Genomic DNA, 17,342 nt, shown 5'->3' on the forward strand with positions numbered 1-17,342 from the left:
AATTGTGGCAAAAAAGTAATAAAATCGGATGCAACTCATTTAACTTTTCTTAGTAAAGGAAATTTTAGAGGATAAGTAGAAGATTACCAGTTTTTATTTGAGATTGGTTGTATAACAACATCTCTAAACAGATGTCAAGTTGGAATAATACATTATTCTTTTAACAGACACTCCTACTGTTGAGTCTACACCCCTCAGTTGGTCTATATACCATTTTTTCTTAAATTTCACAAATTCCTGTTGTTACCTCACAATATTGCTTTATCTGCATCTTACTGAGAAGGCAATTACCTGTTATTCCTTGCTTTTTGCCTTTTATCTTGCATAGATGAGAATTTCTGAAAAAAATATTTTAAATGAACATCAATGTGATCAAACATTGTACATATTAAATAATGTCAATTTACTGATCATTAATATCCATAGATAAGGCCTACTATAAACCTGATCAGTACCAGTTTATGGTCAATACTAATCTAGTTTGGTCTATCTTTGTATCAATCTGTAAATTTCTAATAAATTTCTAAAAAGTCAGAGACTTTTTTTTTAATTGTAAAGCTTTAGATTCATTTGAGGCTGACTCATTTTAGTCTCATCTAGTCGCAGCCCACTCAAGGTGCTCATCTCTCTTAACTGAGGGAGGCTTCCTTGTCTGAGAGACATTTCCATCATGTGGCCAGTATGAAAATACAGAATGCAGTAACTTTCCCACCATAGTGGTACTTATTTATCTGTTCACCTTTGCTTGCTTTAGAATTGGGGTGAATAATAGGAGCTCATCCTGTTGCATGGTGCTCAGGTCTTGAACCCAGGATGTTTCAAGCTGTCAAATTCAGCATTTTAACCACTGAGCCATCATGTCCCCTCCTCTCCCATTTACCATTTAGCCACTTTTATAAACAACTGTCTTCCACATCTAATAATGATATTCCATGAGAACACTACAAAGAATTAATTCTGGCATGAAATTTAATTGATGAATTATACAGGCCCTTATCAATTCAAATTCTTTCTACAGTTTCTGGCTTCCAGTTCAATTTAATGCATATACCAAGGCAGCTTTATTTATTAGGCATTCCACCTATCGCTCTTTCATAACTAGAAATGAATAACCAAATTGAGCAAGTTAAAACTTCCAAGTACCTAGGCATGTATTTTCAGTCTTCAACCTCCTGGAATTTCAGTCTTGAAATCATGTCAGAGATTTAAAAAGCTTCTATTGCATTAAACAGATAAGCAAGCCATAATGGGAGTAATTACATGCATGTAGCATTTAAATTACTTAGAGCCAAAATAATAAGCCTTCTGTTGTAGAGTGCACAATATTGCATGTACAATAATATTGCCACAGTAGAAATAATTCAATTTAAATTTCTATCAGAATTCCTTATTCAATAAAAATGCATTTCTTCAGTTAGAGCTTGGTGTATTTCTGTTGAGGCCTATTTGAAATTCTGCCTGTTTAAGTACTAGCACAAATATACTGAGGTGAATCTTTGGCCCAGTTTGTACTGCTAGACAGACACATTTTCTCACAGAAGAACAAATGATACCTGATTTGTTTCACTGTGTGAAACCATCATACACGTAGCTCTCAGAAACATATGAAATGTGTAAAACAGAGAATGTTTTGATGCACCATGATGGAGCACTTAGTACTTTCTGTTGTTTTTTATTTTGAATGAAAGGTTTATTGATATTATCAGTTCCAATAATATCTGGATGAATTGGACAATTAGGTAATAGAATTGATACCTCACACTTCTGCTACAATGAACTTACTGATTTGCTTATATTCCCAAGTAGTTTTATCATATCTTGTCTTTTTCCACAGAAGGATGTCTACACTGGCATACCTAGATATCCTGACCTTGATAGTGTTCATTGAGAGATTTGATAATATTCCACACTAAGAGACTTTATATATACTTATGACACTGAAACTGAATCAGTTGCACATGCACTTCTGAATTTTCCAATTTATCATTCATGGAAGTTGGAGGTAACCTTCTCTGGAATCACAAATCATTTCAGCTGATCTGAATAGGCAACTGTGCATTTCCTATTAAATGAACAATATTTACAAATTCTATTTATGTGGTTAATTTTTTCAGTATAAAACTGCTGTCAGAACTTTTTGCAACTGAACTAAAATCAAATTATTTATTTTATTTTTTTATACTGCCTTTATTACTTTTATAAAACTCAAGGCAATGAATACTACTTTCTCCTCATCAAACTGTGAGGTGAGTTGGGCTGAGAGAAAATGGCTAGCCCAAAGTAATCCAGCTAGCACTCATGCCTAAGGCCAGACTAGAACTCACAGCCTCCTGATTTCTATGGAAGCACCTTAACTACTACACTTATGCTTAGTTTTTATTATAAACAGAACTTTTATGTTAGGATGTTTTGTATTTTAACAGTTTTATTTCAGCCTAACATCATACACACAAACAAACAACATAATAATTGCCTTCTCTTTTCTTCTTCTAACAGTTTCCCTCATGCAGACAATGCTGAAATGTATAGCCTTTATTTGTAACCTTGTATGTTTTGTCATTTAAAACTTCTTTGAAATATGAAAATGTAAGACCCATATTTCCTCAGCTGAGGTGCTTCCTTCCCCGCAAAATGCTGAAGTCTATATTTTCTGCCCAATTTTAAACACCGTAATTCCAACACATTTCAAGGTTGCTTTATGGCTCATCTGTATTTCAGATTCAGAGAATCTATTTTTGTTTGCAGCTATGGTTTCTGCTATACTATGGTTTCTGCTATACAAGAAGGAAATGGGTGGGATGTAGAATGTAATAGATGTAGGAGTAGATATGGTAGTATGGTGATTACAGTATGACCCTGTAGAATGAATAGTTCTGATGTAATGCCAGTTAAGACAATTTAAAGCATTGAAAATAGGACTAAAACCTGAAAAATCTTTTAGTGATGACTGACAGTAACCTAAGGTATATAATACAACTTAGATGAAGGGATAGAAAGGGAATTTCATGAAATCTGCAGATTCCAAGCTGACAGGAATAGCTAATACTCCAGAAAATAGGCTTAAAAAAGAAGGATCTTGACAGACTTGAACATTGGGCTCTATCTAACAAAATGAAATTCAGTGGTTAAAAAAAGTAAGGTTTTACATTTAGGCATGAACAACCAAATTCATAGGTAAAGAATAGCTAGTATCTGGTTTAATAGTAGGAACTGTGAGAGAGATCTTAAGAATCCTAGGAGACAATCACTTTAATATGAGCTAGCAATATGCTACAGTCAAGAAAACTAGTTCTAAGTTGCATCAACAGAGGGATAAATTAAAAATCATGTTAAGTATTATTACCACTCTATAGTGCTTTGGTAAGATAGTACATGGAATATTGCATTCAATTTTGGTCACCACAATGTAAAAAAAAAAAGTTGAAATTCTAGAGAGTGGACAGAAGATCAACAAAGATGATCAGAGCTGGAGGCTAAGACATAAAGAATAGTTGAAGGAATTGGATATATCTTAATTTAATGAAAAGGGGTGATAGGGCAGCAGTGTTCCAATATCTAAGGACTGCCATAAAGAAGAGGGGATCAACCTATTTTTCAAAGTGCCCAAAGGCAGAACAAGATGCCTTCATATCTGTTTATGGGATACCCTATCAATCAAATTATGGCCTGATGCATCCTTATTGGAAATTCCCTCTTAATGTAGAGCTATTTGGAAAGTTTAGTTTTCCAAACACCACTTAAGAGCAGGTGGAACAAGGCAGTGATCCTTAGAACTTTTGTCACAACAAAAGATCAACATCTTTTTATTTTTCTTTTTGGATGCGATTCTGCCTTGCTTCATGACACAGCAGGGAAGAGAAATGCACTGCATAAATATGTGACATTATGTTGTCATAGATGTCAGAAAAAAAGACGGAGCGAAGAATGTTAAAGCAACAGCTGCTCCACGCCTCTTAGTAAAAATATCTAGAACCACACTCATTTCTGCAACTACTCTGTTATCATTTCGGTTGAATGGTAGCCACTGAGGCAGGCTGACTAAGCAAATGTATTTTGTCACCTGCTGCTAAGTAGGTCAATAGTTTGCATATGCCTCCAGCAAGCAGGCTTAATTGCTTTTAAGAGGGAACTGGGAAAACAGCTTCTTCAATTTCCTTTTGACATACTGGATTGCTATTCCCCAAAGTCCCTTTTTCTATTTTTAACTGCATAAGGTCAGATCTGGAAAGCAGCCATGAAACATGGGAATTAAGTAAAAGATTACAATGTCATACATAAATGGGTGAGAAGATCCCTTCCTTTCAACTCTTTACACCACTTCTCTGCACTTGTCTGGGAAAAGATATCAATGTACAACATAGAAATTGCAATGTACAATGCAACATTTTATTCTGGGTTTATTTTATGGTGAATCCAGAAATGATTTCTAATCAAAAGCATTGATATCTTGTACTGATTTTAAGATTTCATTTTATCAAAACTAACCAGAAGACCTCTTAAGATCCTAAATAAAGTCAACCTGAATAAGCAAAGTTTGTTGTGAATTAAGGGCTTCCTGAAAGAAAGACTGAGCAACCTGAGATTATAGTATTATTTGCAGTTCCCAAAACCACCAGAATCAATTCAGAGGTTGTGCACCACCAGAAGCTGCCACAGAATTGAAATTTGTAATGTAATGGAAGAAGGAAATTATTAAGTGCATGGCAAATAATCCTATTAAATTTTATTTTATGAATTTTAATTATGTTTGAGTAATGACATCATTTTGGTTCCATCATTTGTAGTCTTCACCTGTATTTTTGGGAATGCATCCTTTGGCATGACACCAGCCATGACTAGTAGGACACAGACAGACACAGACACAAGGAAGATGGCACTCACAACCATATTTCACCTTTTAATCTGCAGTTCAGATTTCAATAATACAACTGTGGGCATCATTTTCAGTTTTTTTAAATTCTACTTCTCCAACAGGGTATTTCTGCTATCAATCAAAGGTCAGAAATATTAAGCATTTCTTTCCTAAAAACAGTGGCTTTTAACCACATCATTCAAATCTACTACTTACATGCAGAAGAGCATAAAAGGTGGAATCTTCAGGATCATCTAAAATCTTGGGTTTTGGAAATCGCCTTGGGCTTCTCTGAAAATGAACACCATCCTCTCTTTTGAAACCAACTGCAAGAAAAGATCATTATGAGAAAATTGTTTTGAAACAGCAATATGTTTGAGACAAAAAACCATTTTGAGATGTAGTAAGTATAGAAGAGTAAGCAGCCAGAAAGAGAGGTTAAACATGTCGTCAGCTCAGAATCCTTGCATTTCCACAAGTGCTCCATGTTCAACGCCTCCTGAATTCTGTTGATCTTTACCTGGTGATACTGTAATGTTGAACTTTAGTTGACCAGATTCTTCTGTATAGTTTTTGATAAATCTTCTGTGCGGCAACCTTACAAATGTTCCTCCTGACAGTATAATTTATTAAACATGTTTGTATATTTACCAAACTTATGCAGTTAGTCCTTGCTTAGCAACTATTTGTTCATGAATTATTCAAAGTTACCATGGTGCTTAAATGGGACATTTACAACTGGTCCTTGAGCTTGTGGCTGTCCCAGCTTCCATATGGAGTCCCATTTGTGACTCTTATGGCTAGCTTCCAACAAGCAAATTCAATGGAGAAGCTGGCCAGAAATCACACATGTGGTCATATGACATTATACTTAATAACCACAGGTGGTTCACTTAACAACCACAAGAACTGACGCTGTAAGTTGGGCACTGTCTATGGAGATTCTCAGTCATCCACTTCATGATTGTTCCAAAGGTGCTTTTAAAAAGCCAACTGTACTTTCTTATTTTTCATAAAGTCTTTCACTTCTCATCAAGAAGTTTCTTCAGTTCCATTCTGGTGGTGAATGGAAATCTCTTTGCAGTCAGCCAGTTCTTAACACTCTTGGGGTTGCTGAAACTATCTGGGGGTCTATCTCTGTGTCATCAGAGTCACCTGAATCAGAGTGGCCTGCAAAGCCACTCTGCAAAGAGAACAAATCATTTCTATTTCCCATCATATAGTTAGAACTGAAGAAGCTTCTTGGATGAGAAGTGCAATGTCTTCAAGAAACACCAAGGAAGTTCAGATTTTTAAAGCACCCTTGGGATAAATTGGACACTTTCACATGATGTTTATTGCCATATTGCTTAGTGATGGAATTGTTGGTCCTAACTGTGATCAATGAAGACTAATCGTAAATACCATTACAAAGTACACAAGGTAATAAATTCATTTTGGAGACTGTTAATAGGTACTATATTCAATTTTTTTTTAAAAAAAATCACAAAGTAAGCATTAGGAAATAAATTCCTTTTTTTTGTAAGCTGCCTAGTGTTTTGAAGCAATTTCAACACGTTTTTTAACCAAGCAAGGCTTATTTAATTTATACTATGCAATGGATGTTACCTAGCACCAAACATATTAAATATGTCTCTAGTATTAACTAGAGTAGTTGCTGGTAAGTCTTTGAGACCATTCAAAATGTTGGTGTTGACTTTAAGAGGCTGAAATGGCAGGCTTTTGCAAATAATTGGATGAGGCACTTCGTTTCTAAATGGAAGAATATATACTTGTGCACATAAGCAGTATACACATTAACTGCTTTATTATTTAATTATAACATATAGGCAATTATTGCTAGATTGCATTAAGATGAACAAACTTTCAACCAGTGATGTTGTATAGACCAAATCTAGGTGTTGACTTTTTCCAGTATGGGGAAAAATAAACCCTATGTCCAGAAAGCATACATCTTGGCGCATTTTAATTTTACCACTTTTTTCTGTATCAATTGTCCTCTAGCTTTTTTATTTTCCCAAATCATGTGATGATTTCAGCTCAAATATAAAATTTATACAAAACACTTGTTTTAGATTCAGTTGCAATTATTTATATAACCAATTACCATATTACCACAGTAAGAGACTATCATGTTTACTGACCAGATCGTGAAATCCGTAGAGGAGGTGGGGTTGCTATCTTCTATAAAAAGTCCTTACATCTAAAAAACATCCAAGTTAACTCAAGAGCTTGCTCTTCCTGAGACCATCGTCTGTGAACTGTCCTTAAATATCACATTTCGATTCTTACCATGTTACAGATCCCCTGATTATAACATCGAACATGTAAACAAGCTAAATTCACTACTAACATGGGCAACATCCTGTCCACACACTTTTATCTTTCTTGGTGACTTCAATCTACCTCACATTAACTGGACCCTAAACGAATGTAAAACTGAACCCATACATGCAACCTTCTATAATGCTGTAACAAACCTGGGACTGGAACAACCAGTAACCAACAATACTAGACTTAACAACTGCCTCAATCTCATCTTCTGCAATAGTTTGAATTCAATGTACAGAATACAAATTAAAGAACCCTTTTCCAACAGTGACCACAGAATGATTGACTTTTGTCTCAACATACATCCACACAAAAATCAACACAACAATGTGATCCCCAATTATAACTTCAAAAAAGGCAATTATGATTTTATAGACAATGATCTCTCATCCCTTGATTGGCAATTTCTATTCACTGGATGCAATACTGTTGAAGACCATTACAATGTATTTTTACTTGAAGTCAAAAGGGTCATCAAACTATATGTACCAATAACAACTTCAAAAACCAGAAAAAACAGATTACCCATAATAATAAGGAAACTTCAATCCAAAAAGAGATCACTTCGGCAGAAAAACAAATCTGGTCACGTTGCCAACTTCAAAAGCCAACACAAAAAAGTATGCCACCAGATAAAGACTGAATGCATCAATTATCACATTAAACAAGAGAAAAACCTTCTATGCACCAATTCTATCTGCACTTTCTACGATTTTGTAAACAACAAACTAAAAGACTCAAGGTCCATCCCATCCCTGAAAGGACCTAATGGTTAAGACTGCAATGATGACAGCATTAAAGTCAATCTCTTTAACACATTCTTTGGCTCAGTATTTGTAAACAGCAATGGATCATGCCCAGTATTTCCTAGTCGAACCACAAGCAACTACAATGATCTAATACATATCGATTTTACAGAAGATAATGTTGAAAAAGCACTACGCAATCTAAAAGCATCTCTATCTATTGGACCAGATGGAATATGTGCCTACTTCTTAAAAAAGCTATCCACTGCCATAGCCAAACCTCTAAGCATAATCTTTGAAAAATCTTTCAGGACCAGCTCCTTGCCAAAACTATGGTCACAAGCCACGGTCATCCCCATCTTCAAAAAGCCTAATTGAAAATTACAGACCAATCTCTTTATAGCTGCATCACCTGTAAAGTTATGGAATCAATTATTAACCAATCCATCATCCTCCACTTAGAAACAAAAAACCTACTCTCTAATAAACAGTTTGGTTACAGAAAAAAACTATCCTACAATCTGCAACTCTTGCACTGCAAAAACATATGGACTACACAACTCAATCAGGGCAAAGCAATAGACACAATCTACATAGACTTCTGTAAAGCCTTTGATTCAGTGGTACACGACAAACTACTCCTAAGATTAAAATCTTATGGTATCTCTGGACACCTGCATAACTGGATAGAAGCATTCCTGTCAGACAACAAATGATCAAAATTGGAAGCGTCCTATCAAATTCTGTACCTGTTAACAGTGGTGTCCCCTAAGGCAGTGTTCTAGGACCAACTCTCTTCATATTCTACATAAATGACCTCTGTGATCATATTAAGAGCAACTGCATCCTCTTCACTGATGTAAAGCTATTCAACACCACAGACAATACTGCTACCCTTCAAAAAGACCTCAACTATGTATCAGAATGATCAAACAAATGGCAACTTCAAATCTCAACAAACAAATGCTCTGCCTTACATATTGGCAAAAAATAAATAAATCAGAAAATAAAATATAAGCTGAATAGTCAAGACCTTGTTGATGATCCAAACTCTGTCAAGGACCTTCTCTAATGATCTAAGTGCTAGAGCCCACTGTAACTACATAGCCAAAAAGGCATTAAGAGTTGTTAACCTAATCTTACGTAGCTTTTTCTCTGGTAATATTACACTACTAACCACAGCAGCGATCGCCAACCAGTGGGCTGTGTCCCACTGGTGGGCTGTGAGATAATTTTGGTGGGCCACAGAGAAATCTCACCCCCAGAGCACTTCTCAAAAACAATTAATTCAGGCTGCACAGAAAGACAAGGCTGCGCCGCCCACAGGGCCTGCGGGAACCCTCCCTGCCCACTCACTCCTTACCCGGTAAACTTGCCTGCTAGATTGCTATTTTTCCTTTTTCCGACCATCATCTGTTCTGCTGAGCTGAGAGATTTAGATTAGCTAGGAAGCAGGAAATGGTCGGATTTCTTGCTTTCTAGCTAAGCACAGCTGAACCTCCCTTAGAACTGAAGGTTTGCTTCCAGGCAAATTCAGTGCAGACTCACAGCAAGCAAATTTGAGAGACTGGGCTAGCCGATGGCAGATAGATAGATCACTGAATGATTCTGTGAACAACTCAATCTGCCTGCTTTGCCTGGTTTTGGGTAAAAGTTGCTCTTTTTTATAAAAAGTTCAATATTTACATGCATGGTGTGCTGTGAGTTAATTTTGTGAGTTTGCTTGCAAGCAAATTTTATGTGACAGACTGAGTTAGCCAATGGCAGATAGATAGATCTCTGAATGAATCTGTGATTCTGTAAGCAACTCAATCTGCCTGTTTTGCCTGATTTTGGGTAAAAGTTGCTCTTTTTTATAAAAAATTCAATATTTATATACATATTTATAATATTTACATACAAACCATGCCCAGCCAGTCACATGACCACCAAGCCACACCCCTAAATTAGGCCACACCCAGAGAACTAATTAGTGGTCCCAGTGAACAGTGAAAAAAATACAGCCCACTTCAATCTGATCCCAAGTTGTGATGAACTGCTGGACACATATATGCCATCTTCTTGGCAACAGAACAGTAAGATTTGCCCTGGATTTTTTTAAAAAAATTTGCAAATTTACATTGCCAAGTGCTGCTACTGTTGAGAAAGACTCTTCATTCTAAAGCAGAGGTGTCAAACTTGTGTCATCACCACATGACATATTGGGACTTTTTCCCCCTTCGCTAAACAGGGTGGGGGTGGGGCCAGCACATGGCGCATCTGGCCCGTTTGACACCCCTGTTCTAAAGCAATGCTGGAACCCACAGGCTCCATGCTTCCTCTCTCAAAAGTCCTCCCATTCTTTGTATGTCTGTTTCTGTTTGGTGCTTCCTGATAATAACACCTGTCCCTAAGTGGAAACTTCTCATCATTACCACACTCTAAGCTAAATAGGCATGAGCGATCTGTCAGATGCTTTACTAGAAGTTTAAGAGATAAACATGAAAAAATTTGAAATAATTTTGATATTCCATCTTCTGGCTAAGCAGCATGCTTGTATCTGCAGCTTCTTCCTTTCTTCCCACTCCACTGGGAGATAAATCAATCTCACAGGAAACAAATAAAATCTAGCTTTATTATTTAAAAAGAAACGAAATGGAAAATATAAACCCTCTCTACCCCCTTTTAACTGCAAGAATTAAAATGCAAATATTTAATGTAGAAATAGAGACTTGTACAACTGCGCAGATCATAAGTGAGAATCTTGCAAATTAATCCTCCAAAAAGCAAGCATCAACAGAAAATACACTATTCCAGACAAACCACAAAGAGGCACTGGTCTGCTATGAATAAAGATTTCTCACTGCAACGTATTACAAAGAAGGTTTTAAAGAACAAAAGAATCTTAATGAACTTAGCCTACAAGATATGCTCTAAACCTAAAATCAAACACTCAGTTCTGTAACTTGTACAAAGAGAAAAAGAAAATGGGATTTGTCACAATACAAAAGAAAGTGGAAAAGGTTTAGTGCAGTTTCCTAGCTTTATGTACTGTATTTACCTATTTCCACAGACATAAGTTTGCTGAAGCACATAGAATAGAATAGAATAGAATACTTTATTGGCCAAGTGTGATTGGACACACAAGGAATTTGTCTTGGTGTAAATACTCTCAGTATACATAAAGAAAAGATACATTCGTTAAGAATCAAGAATCATAAGGTACAACACTTAATGATAGTCATAGGGTACAATCAACAATCAAATCATACTAGGAGACAGTCAATATAAATCTTAAGGATACAAGCGACAAAGTTACAGTCCTACAATCACAAGTGGGAGGGGATGGGTGATAAGGAGTGACGAGAAGATTAACAGTAATAGTAGTGCAGATTTTGTAAATAGTTGAACAGTGTTGAGGGAATTATTTGTTTAGCAGAATGATGGCTTTCAGGAAAAAAACTGTCCTTGTGTCTAGTTATTCTGGTGTGCAGTGCTCTATTGCGTCATTTTGAGGGAAGGAGTTGAAACAGTTTATGTCTGGTATGTGAGGGGTCTGTAAATATTTTCACAGCCCTCTTTTTGACTCATACAGTATACAGGTCCTCAACTGAAGGCAGGAAGGTAGTAATGGTTTTTTTCTGCAGTCCTAATTATCCTCTGAAGTCTGTGTCTGTCCTGTTGGGTTGCAGAACCAAAACATCGTTCTCTGCTTCAATTTTTTGGTCTTCTCCAGCAATTTGGAGTACTAATAGATTCTGCAACAAGAGACAAAGGAAGCCTGCTTCTCACCCAGAAATAATTCTTTTGTATGGATTTCTTTCTTTTAAAAACATGAATCTTTCCTCCATCCAAGACAGAAGGGGCTAGAAAATGTCTACATGAAGCAAACAGCCAGCACTCTTTCTTGGAGATATAGATTGAAAGTCTCAATTGTGCAGTTTGCTTACAACCTACTAATTTAAAAATGAATTCCTAATTACATGTAGTTCTCAGTTTATGATTATTGATTTAACGATGGTTTGGAATTACAACAGTCTTTAGTGCTTTACAGTCAATAAAGCGCCTCTAGTCACCCCAAAATGTTGCACACAACCTCCGTGGTGATGTCATTGCAATCTAGCTGTTTGGCAACCTATTCACACTTATGACTGATTGCTGAGTGCCCTGCAAATATGTGATCACCATTTTCAATCTTTTCTGCTGGCTTTCACAGAAAGTCAATGGGAAAGTCAATAGAAAATGTTGCAATTGTTGGTGCATGCCAAGAGGGCTCCTGGGGAGCTGAGCAGCTTTGGTGGGTTACAGAAACAAGCTCCATTCCTGCATCCCACAAAAAAAGTTGACAAAATACCCACTGAGGGAGTTTTATTCTGCACATGGAACTGCTTTGACTGGATACAGAAATGGAACACAAATTCTGAAGATTCAAGCCCTGTTCTGCATTTCACTTAAAAAGTTCCCTTCCATGAGAGGTGGAGTGAGCTGAATTCCTTTAGTAGGCAGCTCCTTTAGTCAGCCCCCAAAAAGGATAGGGAGTCAAAATCGAAGCAGAGAGGCATTGTGGTAGGGTAAGGAACATGGGATGATTCAGATGGTTAGAGGAGCCCCTGTGAGGCCTGGCATAGGGGCTGAAAAGCCTAGGATTTCAGCAAGGAGGATTTTCAGCTCCTAAGCAGATCTCCCATCTCTCTCCCCTCTCCCATCCTCTGTTCCTTACCTGGGAATTGGTCCACTTAATGGCCCATAAGATCATTTAACAACCACAGTTGGGAATATAGGATTGTAGTTCTGAAACAAAGCTGTCACATATCTTGTTTACCAATTGTGGTTATGAATTGAATATTACCTGCCCACGGCATGGAAAAGTCTAGATATATTTTAGTTAAAATTTGTTATTTCTGCATCTGGAGAAATATCTTAATTTTTCTTTACACTCTTGATATTATTTGTGTTCAAGAGATACCTTACCTCTGGAGATTTGTGATAATAATACTTAAATTAATTAATTAAATGAATGACTATGGCCATTTTTGCAATTTTCCTTCTGCCTTTTGAAGAAATAAAGAAATAAGTCTCTCCTTTGGATGACAGTCAAAAAGATATTTGAAGATCACCACTGTCTTTTAATCCTTTAGGTTCAAAAGAATGATTTCTTTCAATGATTTGTCAAAGAATGTAGTTTCCAAATGATCTATCTGCTTGATCCAGCTCAAATATATTTAATCACTCTACAGGAAGGCTTTGGTTACATGACTGTATGAATAGCCTGCAATTTACAGCTATTTATTGGGTTCTCCTTTGTTTGACCTAAGGAAGGAAATTTTCTCATCTGGGTTAGTTCATCATTCTTGTGTGTAAGGAAAATGCTATTCTACCACATTATGTCAGTTTTAATTAAGAAAACGACACAAACATTTATAATAAAAAATGATTAGCAATACATCAGTGTAACCTCAGTACAATTAGGTGCTAACTTTTTCTTCATTACACGTGATAAATAAAGGCTTGGAAAGGTCACTGATATATTGAAAGGCCAGAAGGAATAATGTTAATTTATAATATAGCTGAGTAATGCTTACATTTATTGTTTTAGTTTCTTATCTGGAATGTAGACATTTCTAATTTAATGAATTGACAATTATGTTTCCTTCTCAAGAACAAAGGTTATTTTCTAAACTAAGGTACTGCAGAGAATGACATTTTAATGCAATTAATTCCTTTTATTATGCCGAAAGCAAATATAACCAAAACTTTCCATTTATTGTTTCTTATATGTATGTATGTATATGTGTATATGTGTGTGTGTGTGTGTGTGTGTGTGTGTGTGTGTGTGTGTGTGTGTAAGTCAGATAGAGTTTACATATTTACTAAATCAATGTTTCATCTTTTCTCTGGTGAAGTTGTTTGTTTGTACATGTGAGTTATGACCAACTATTCTGTTGTGATCCTCAGGCCTAGGCTCCAAGTTGCCTTTACAGGTCATCCTGGAATTACAACTGTAACTGAGTCCGGAATTACAATTTTCTGATTGTTTTTGTGGCAGTCATTAAGTGAATGCCACAATTGTTAAGCAAATACCATGGTCATTAAATGAACACAGAAGTTGTTAAGCAAATCAGTTTTCACCAATGAGTGTTTTTATACTGGAAACCCAGAAGAAAATGCCAGAAATGGCAAAAGACATTGCAAATCATAGTCACATCATCATGGGCTATTGGAAACAGCCATAAAGGTAAGCTGATTGCCAAATGCCCAAAATACAATAAGCTGTCATAACTTTGTAAAAGATCATAAGCAGCTTATTTATTTCATTTCATTTGTTTGCCTCCCACCTTGCTTGGAGGCAACTTTTGAAGTGTCTATCTTAATGTGGAACAGTTGTTAAGCAACCAGTTGTAAGTCAAAGACTATCTGTACTTTATTACCTGTAAAGCAGTTCTTAAAGCAGAGGTCCCCAAACTTGACAACTTTAAGACTTGGGAACTTCAACTCCCAGAACTCTCCAGCCAGGTTGAAGTCCACAAGTCTTAAAGTTGCAGGTTTGGGGACCCCTGTCTTAAAGCAAACTTAGCTTCAATTTAATCTCAGTTTGGGGAGTTAGATCTTGATCAAGTAATGATTTGATATTTTTGATATTTAGAATAGAATAGAATAACAGAGTTTCAAGGGACCTTGGAGGTCTTCTAGTCTAACCCTCTGCTTAGGCAAGAAACCTTACACCATTTCAGACAAATGGTTATCCAATCTCTTCTTAAAAACCTCCGGTGTTGGAGCATTTACAACTTCTGAAGGCAAGTTGTTCTAACTGTCAGGAAATTTCTCCTTAGTTCTAAGTTGCTTCTCTCCTTGATTAGTTTCTACCCATTACTTCTTGTCCTGTCCTTAAGGCGCTTTGAAGACTAGCTTGACTCCCTCTTCTTTGTGGCAGCCCCTGAGATATTGGAGATATTACATGTGTTTATCCAAGCTCCAATTTTCCATATTCAGAAAAAAAAAGTTGTAAGCTCTTGTTTGTATCTAACTACAGTCGGATGGGTCAGAACTCTTAGTGATCTAGATATATCTCCAATATACAGTATATTAAACTAGAGGTATGCAAGCATTTCAAATTGAGTTTGAAACAGTCTGTTCCAATTATTTGAAAAGTATTGGAGTATCTCTCTGGCCAACACTGTGTTGGAAAATTGAACTCCCCCAGATGTGCAAGGTTTATAATTTCCATTATGTCTCATAATGCCCCAGTTTTTGAAGATTATGGTTACTGTAGAAACAATGCCTGAGGAACATCTTACTGCTTACTCCTGGTGAACAATTACCGCTCTCTGAATCTTCTGTTTCCTTTCAGATGATTATTTTAAAATGACTCACATTGCTTGCTACAATCTATGAGACTATCATTTATAAAGGGAAATATAAGACCAGAAGTTAACCAGAAGGGCCACTGCGACCTATAAAAATGTATACTCTTGCTCTATTCATAATAAAGGCAGGGAAATATTATTTGGATTTATTGTTTGGATTCTCTCACTGCAGCTGTAGGATGGCAAACTAAACACATGAAATTGAAGGAAAGCTGTACAATTATCAGTTGTACTATTATAATAATTATGGTAGGTTAACCAGTTTAAAGTGGGGGAAATCAGCAATCGTTTCTGCTTACAGATTAATGATGCTTTTAGGAACTGAGACTACAATGAATGTTTTTTTCCTCAATTGCGCTGCTTTTAAAGGATATAAAAGATGATGTGTTGCTTTTATATTAATCTGCTACTACTATACCCATCTTTAATGTAATATTTTGGAGAAAACTGAGATGCTGGGGGTAAGTATTTTTCTTATCAGCAAAGAAAAGGTTTAAATTTATATGATCAATACTCCTTTTTAGAGGTAACAAAACCTGATCAGGCAGATACAACCCAATGAAATGGGAGTTAAAACCTAGGAACATCCAGGTGCTGCCAGCTAATAAATAGAGAATAAATAATGCAAGTGGTCAGTGGAATTGTTTTCTTTTCCTGAAGTGACTACCCAGAATTAAAATGGAATTGTATGAAAGGGTCCTTATTGAGACAACTGTTATGATAACCAGTTATGTTTACCAAGACTATAAAAACACTTCAGAATGTGGGCTTTTTTTCAATTTAAGAAGAAGGACCAGTTACAGAAAAAGCACACCAGTGTTAAGACTTATAAAGATGTTGGCATTCTTTGTCATCTTCCAAATTAATCTCAGAAAGCCTTTTCCCAATGAAATGACTAGAAAATCTGAAAGCCCGCTCTAAACAAAGTAGAAGACTAAAGCCTCTTTTTCAACGAAAGAAGATTGTCAAGAAATCTAAAGATGAATTTTGACATGCTAAATATACAGCATTAACCTTTGGGTTAATTATCCTTCTCCAGACACATTAGGCAAAGACCCAGCTCTTTGGAAAAGTTTCAAATGATTAGAAAAGTAGAAAGAAAGAGAAGAGAACAACCAGGAGCAAGCTGGAGAGTCTCAGTGGTTACAGTGGCTATGAGAACTAAAAAAAAATCTGTTTAGGAAGAGATAGTCATGGAGAAAATCTATCTATCTACCTTCTTGGAGCCAAAAATGACTTGATGGCACATAACCAGTCAATCAAGCAATCAAACAACCAGTCAAGCAACCAAACTTTGGGAATCAGATGAGTTTGGAATATATTTGTTATTATTCACAATAATAACAAATAACTGATATGTTAATATTAATTATTTTGACTACATAGTAATACAAATATAGCACATTTATAATACGCTTCCCGTGGAGGATTGGGCTCTCATGCAGGTTACAAAGATACTTAGCTTTGACTCTATGACTATAGCCATCTTGAACACTGACATTTGGGTGCCATTCATTTCCTTTCTCCCTCCCTTCCTCCCTCCCTCCATTAAAATAGTTTAGACACAGAGAACACATTCTTGCAATCTCGTTCTGTTTTCTTTCGTAATCTATAACTTATCTATTGTCTTCCTGTTCTTATGAATCTTACTAGATTCCTCCCCCCTCCCTAATCCATTTGTTCATACCCCGTGCTCAAAGTCTGGAAGAGATGACTCCACCAGACTGTCAATTATCTGGAAGCCTGCACTCACAAACAAAAAATCGCCACACCACAAACCAAGCAAACACCTAGGTACAAACAGACACCCCTCCAATACCTCCAGCCCAAACACAGCACAGCCAGTCACCCAGATGAAACCTAGCTTCCTAATAAACGATAGCCGGCCATTCACCCGAAGCCAAACCGCACTGAAAGCCCCCAATACATGAAACACCATATTGCCAGCCAATCAAGAAAAAAAAATGCTACAAAACAGACAGAAGATATTAGAAACACCAATCAAGCAGAACATAGCAAACTCCAAGACCAATAAACACAGACCAAGACTCCCAACCAATCAGGATGAAG

General features: G+C 36.3%; 1 protein-coding gene across 3 annotated transcripts in view; it reads right to left on the reverse strand.

Annotated features, from left to right (window-relative positions):
* The window catches only part of MYO3A (myosin IIIA), a 102,850-nt gene that overhangs the window by 7,895 nt on the left and 77,613 nt on the right, over window positions 1-17,342 (reverse strand). For all 3 annotated transcript variants that reach the window (XM_087918527.1, XM_087918526.1, XM_087918528.1), the window contains 2 exons: window positions 5,069-5,178; window positions 292-338 (listed from right to left, as the gene is read on the reverse strand). In XM_087918527.1, the coding sequence (XP_087774653.1) occupies window positions 292-338; window positions 5,069-5,178 (157 nt within the window). The remainder of the gene's footprint in view (window positions 1-291; window positions 339-5,068; window positions 5,179-17,342) is intronic.

This window comes from Pseudonaja textilis, chromosome Z (genome assembly GCF_049901715.1).
Source record: "Pseudonaja textilis isolate UNSWEBS1 chromosome Z, rPseTex1.2, whole genome shotgun sequence".
NCBI lineage: Eukaryota > Metazoa > Chordata > Lepidosauria > Squamata > Elapidae > Pseudonaja > Pseudonaja textilis.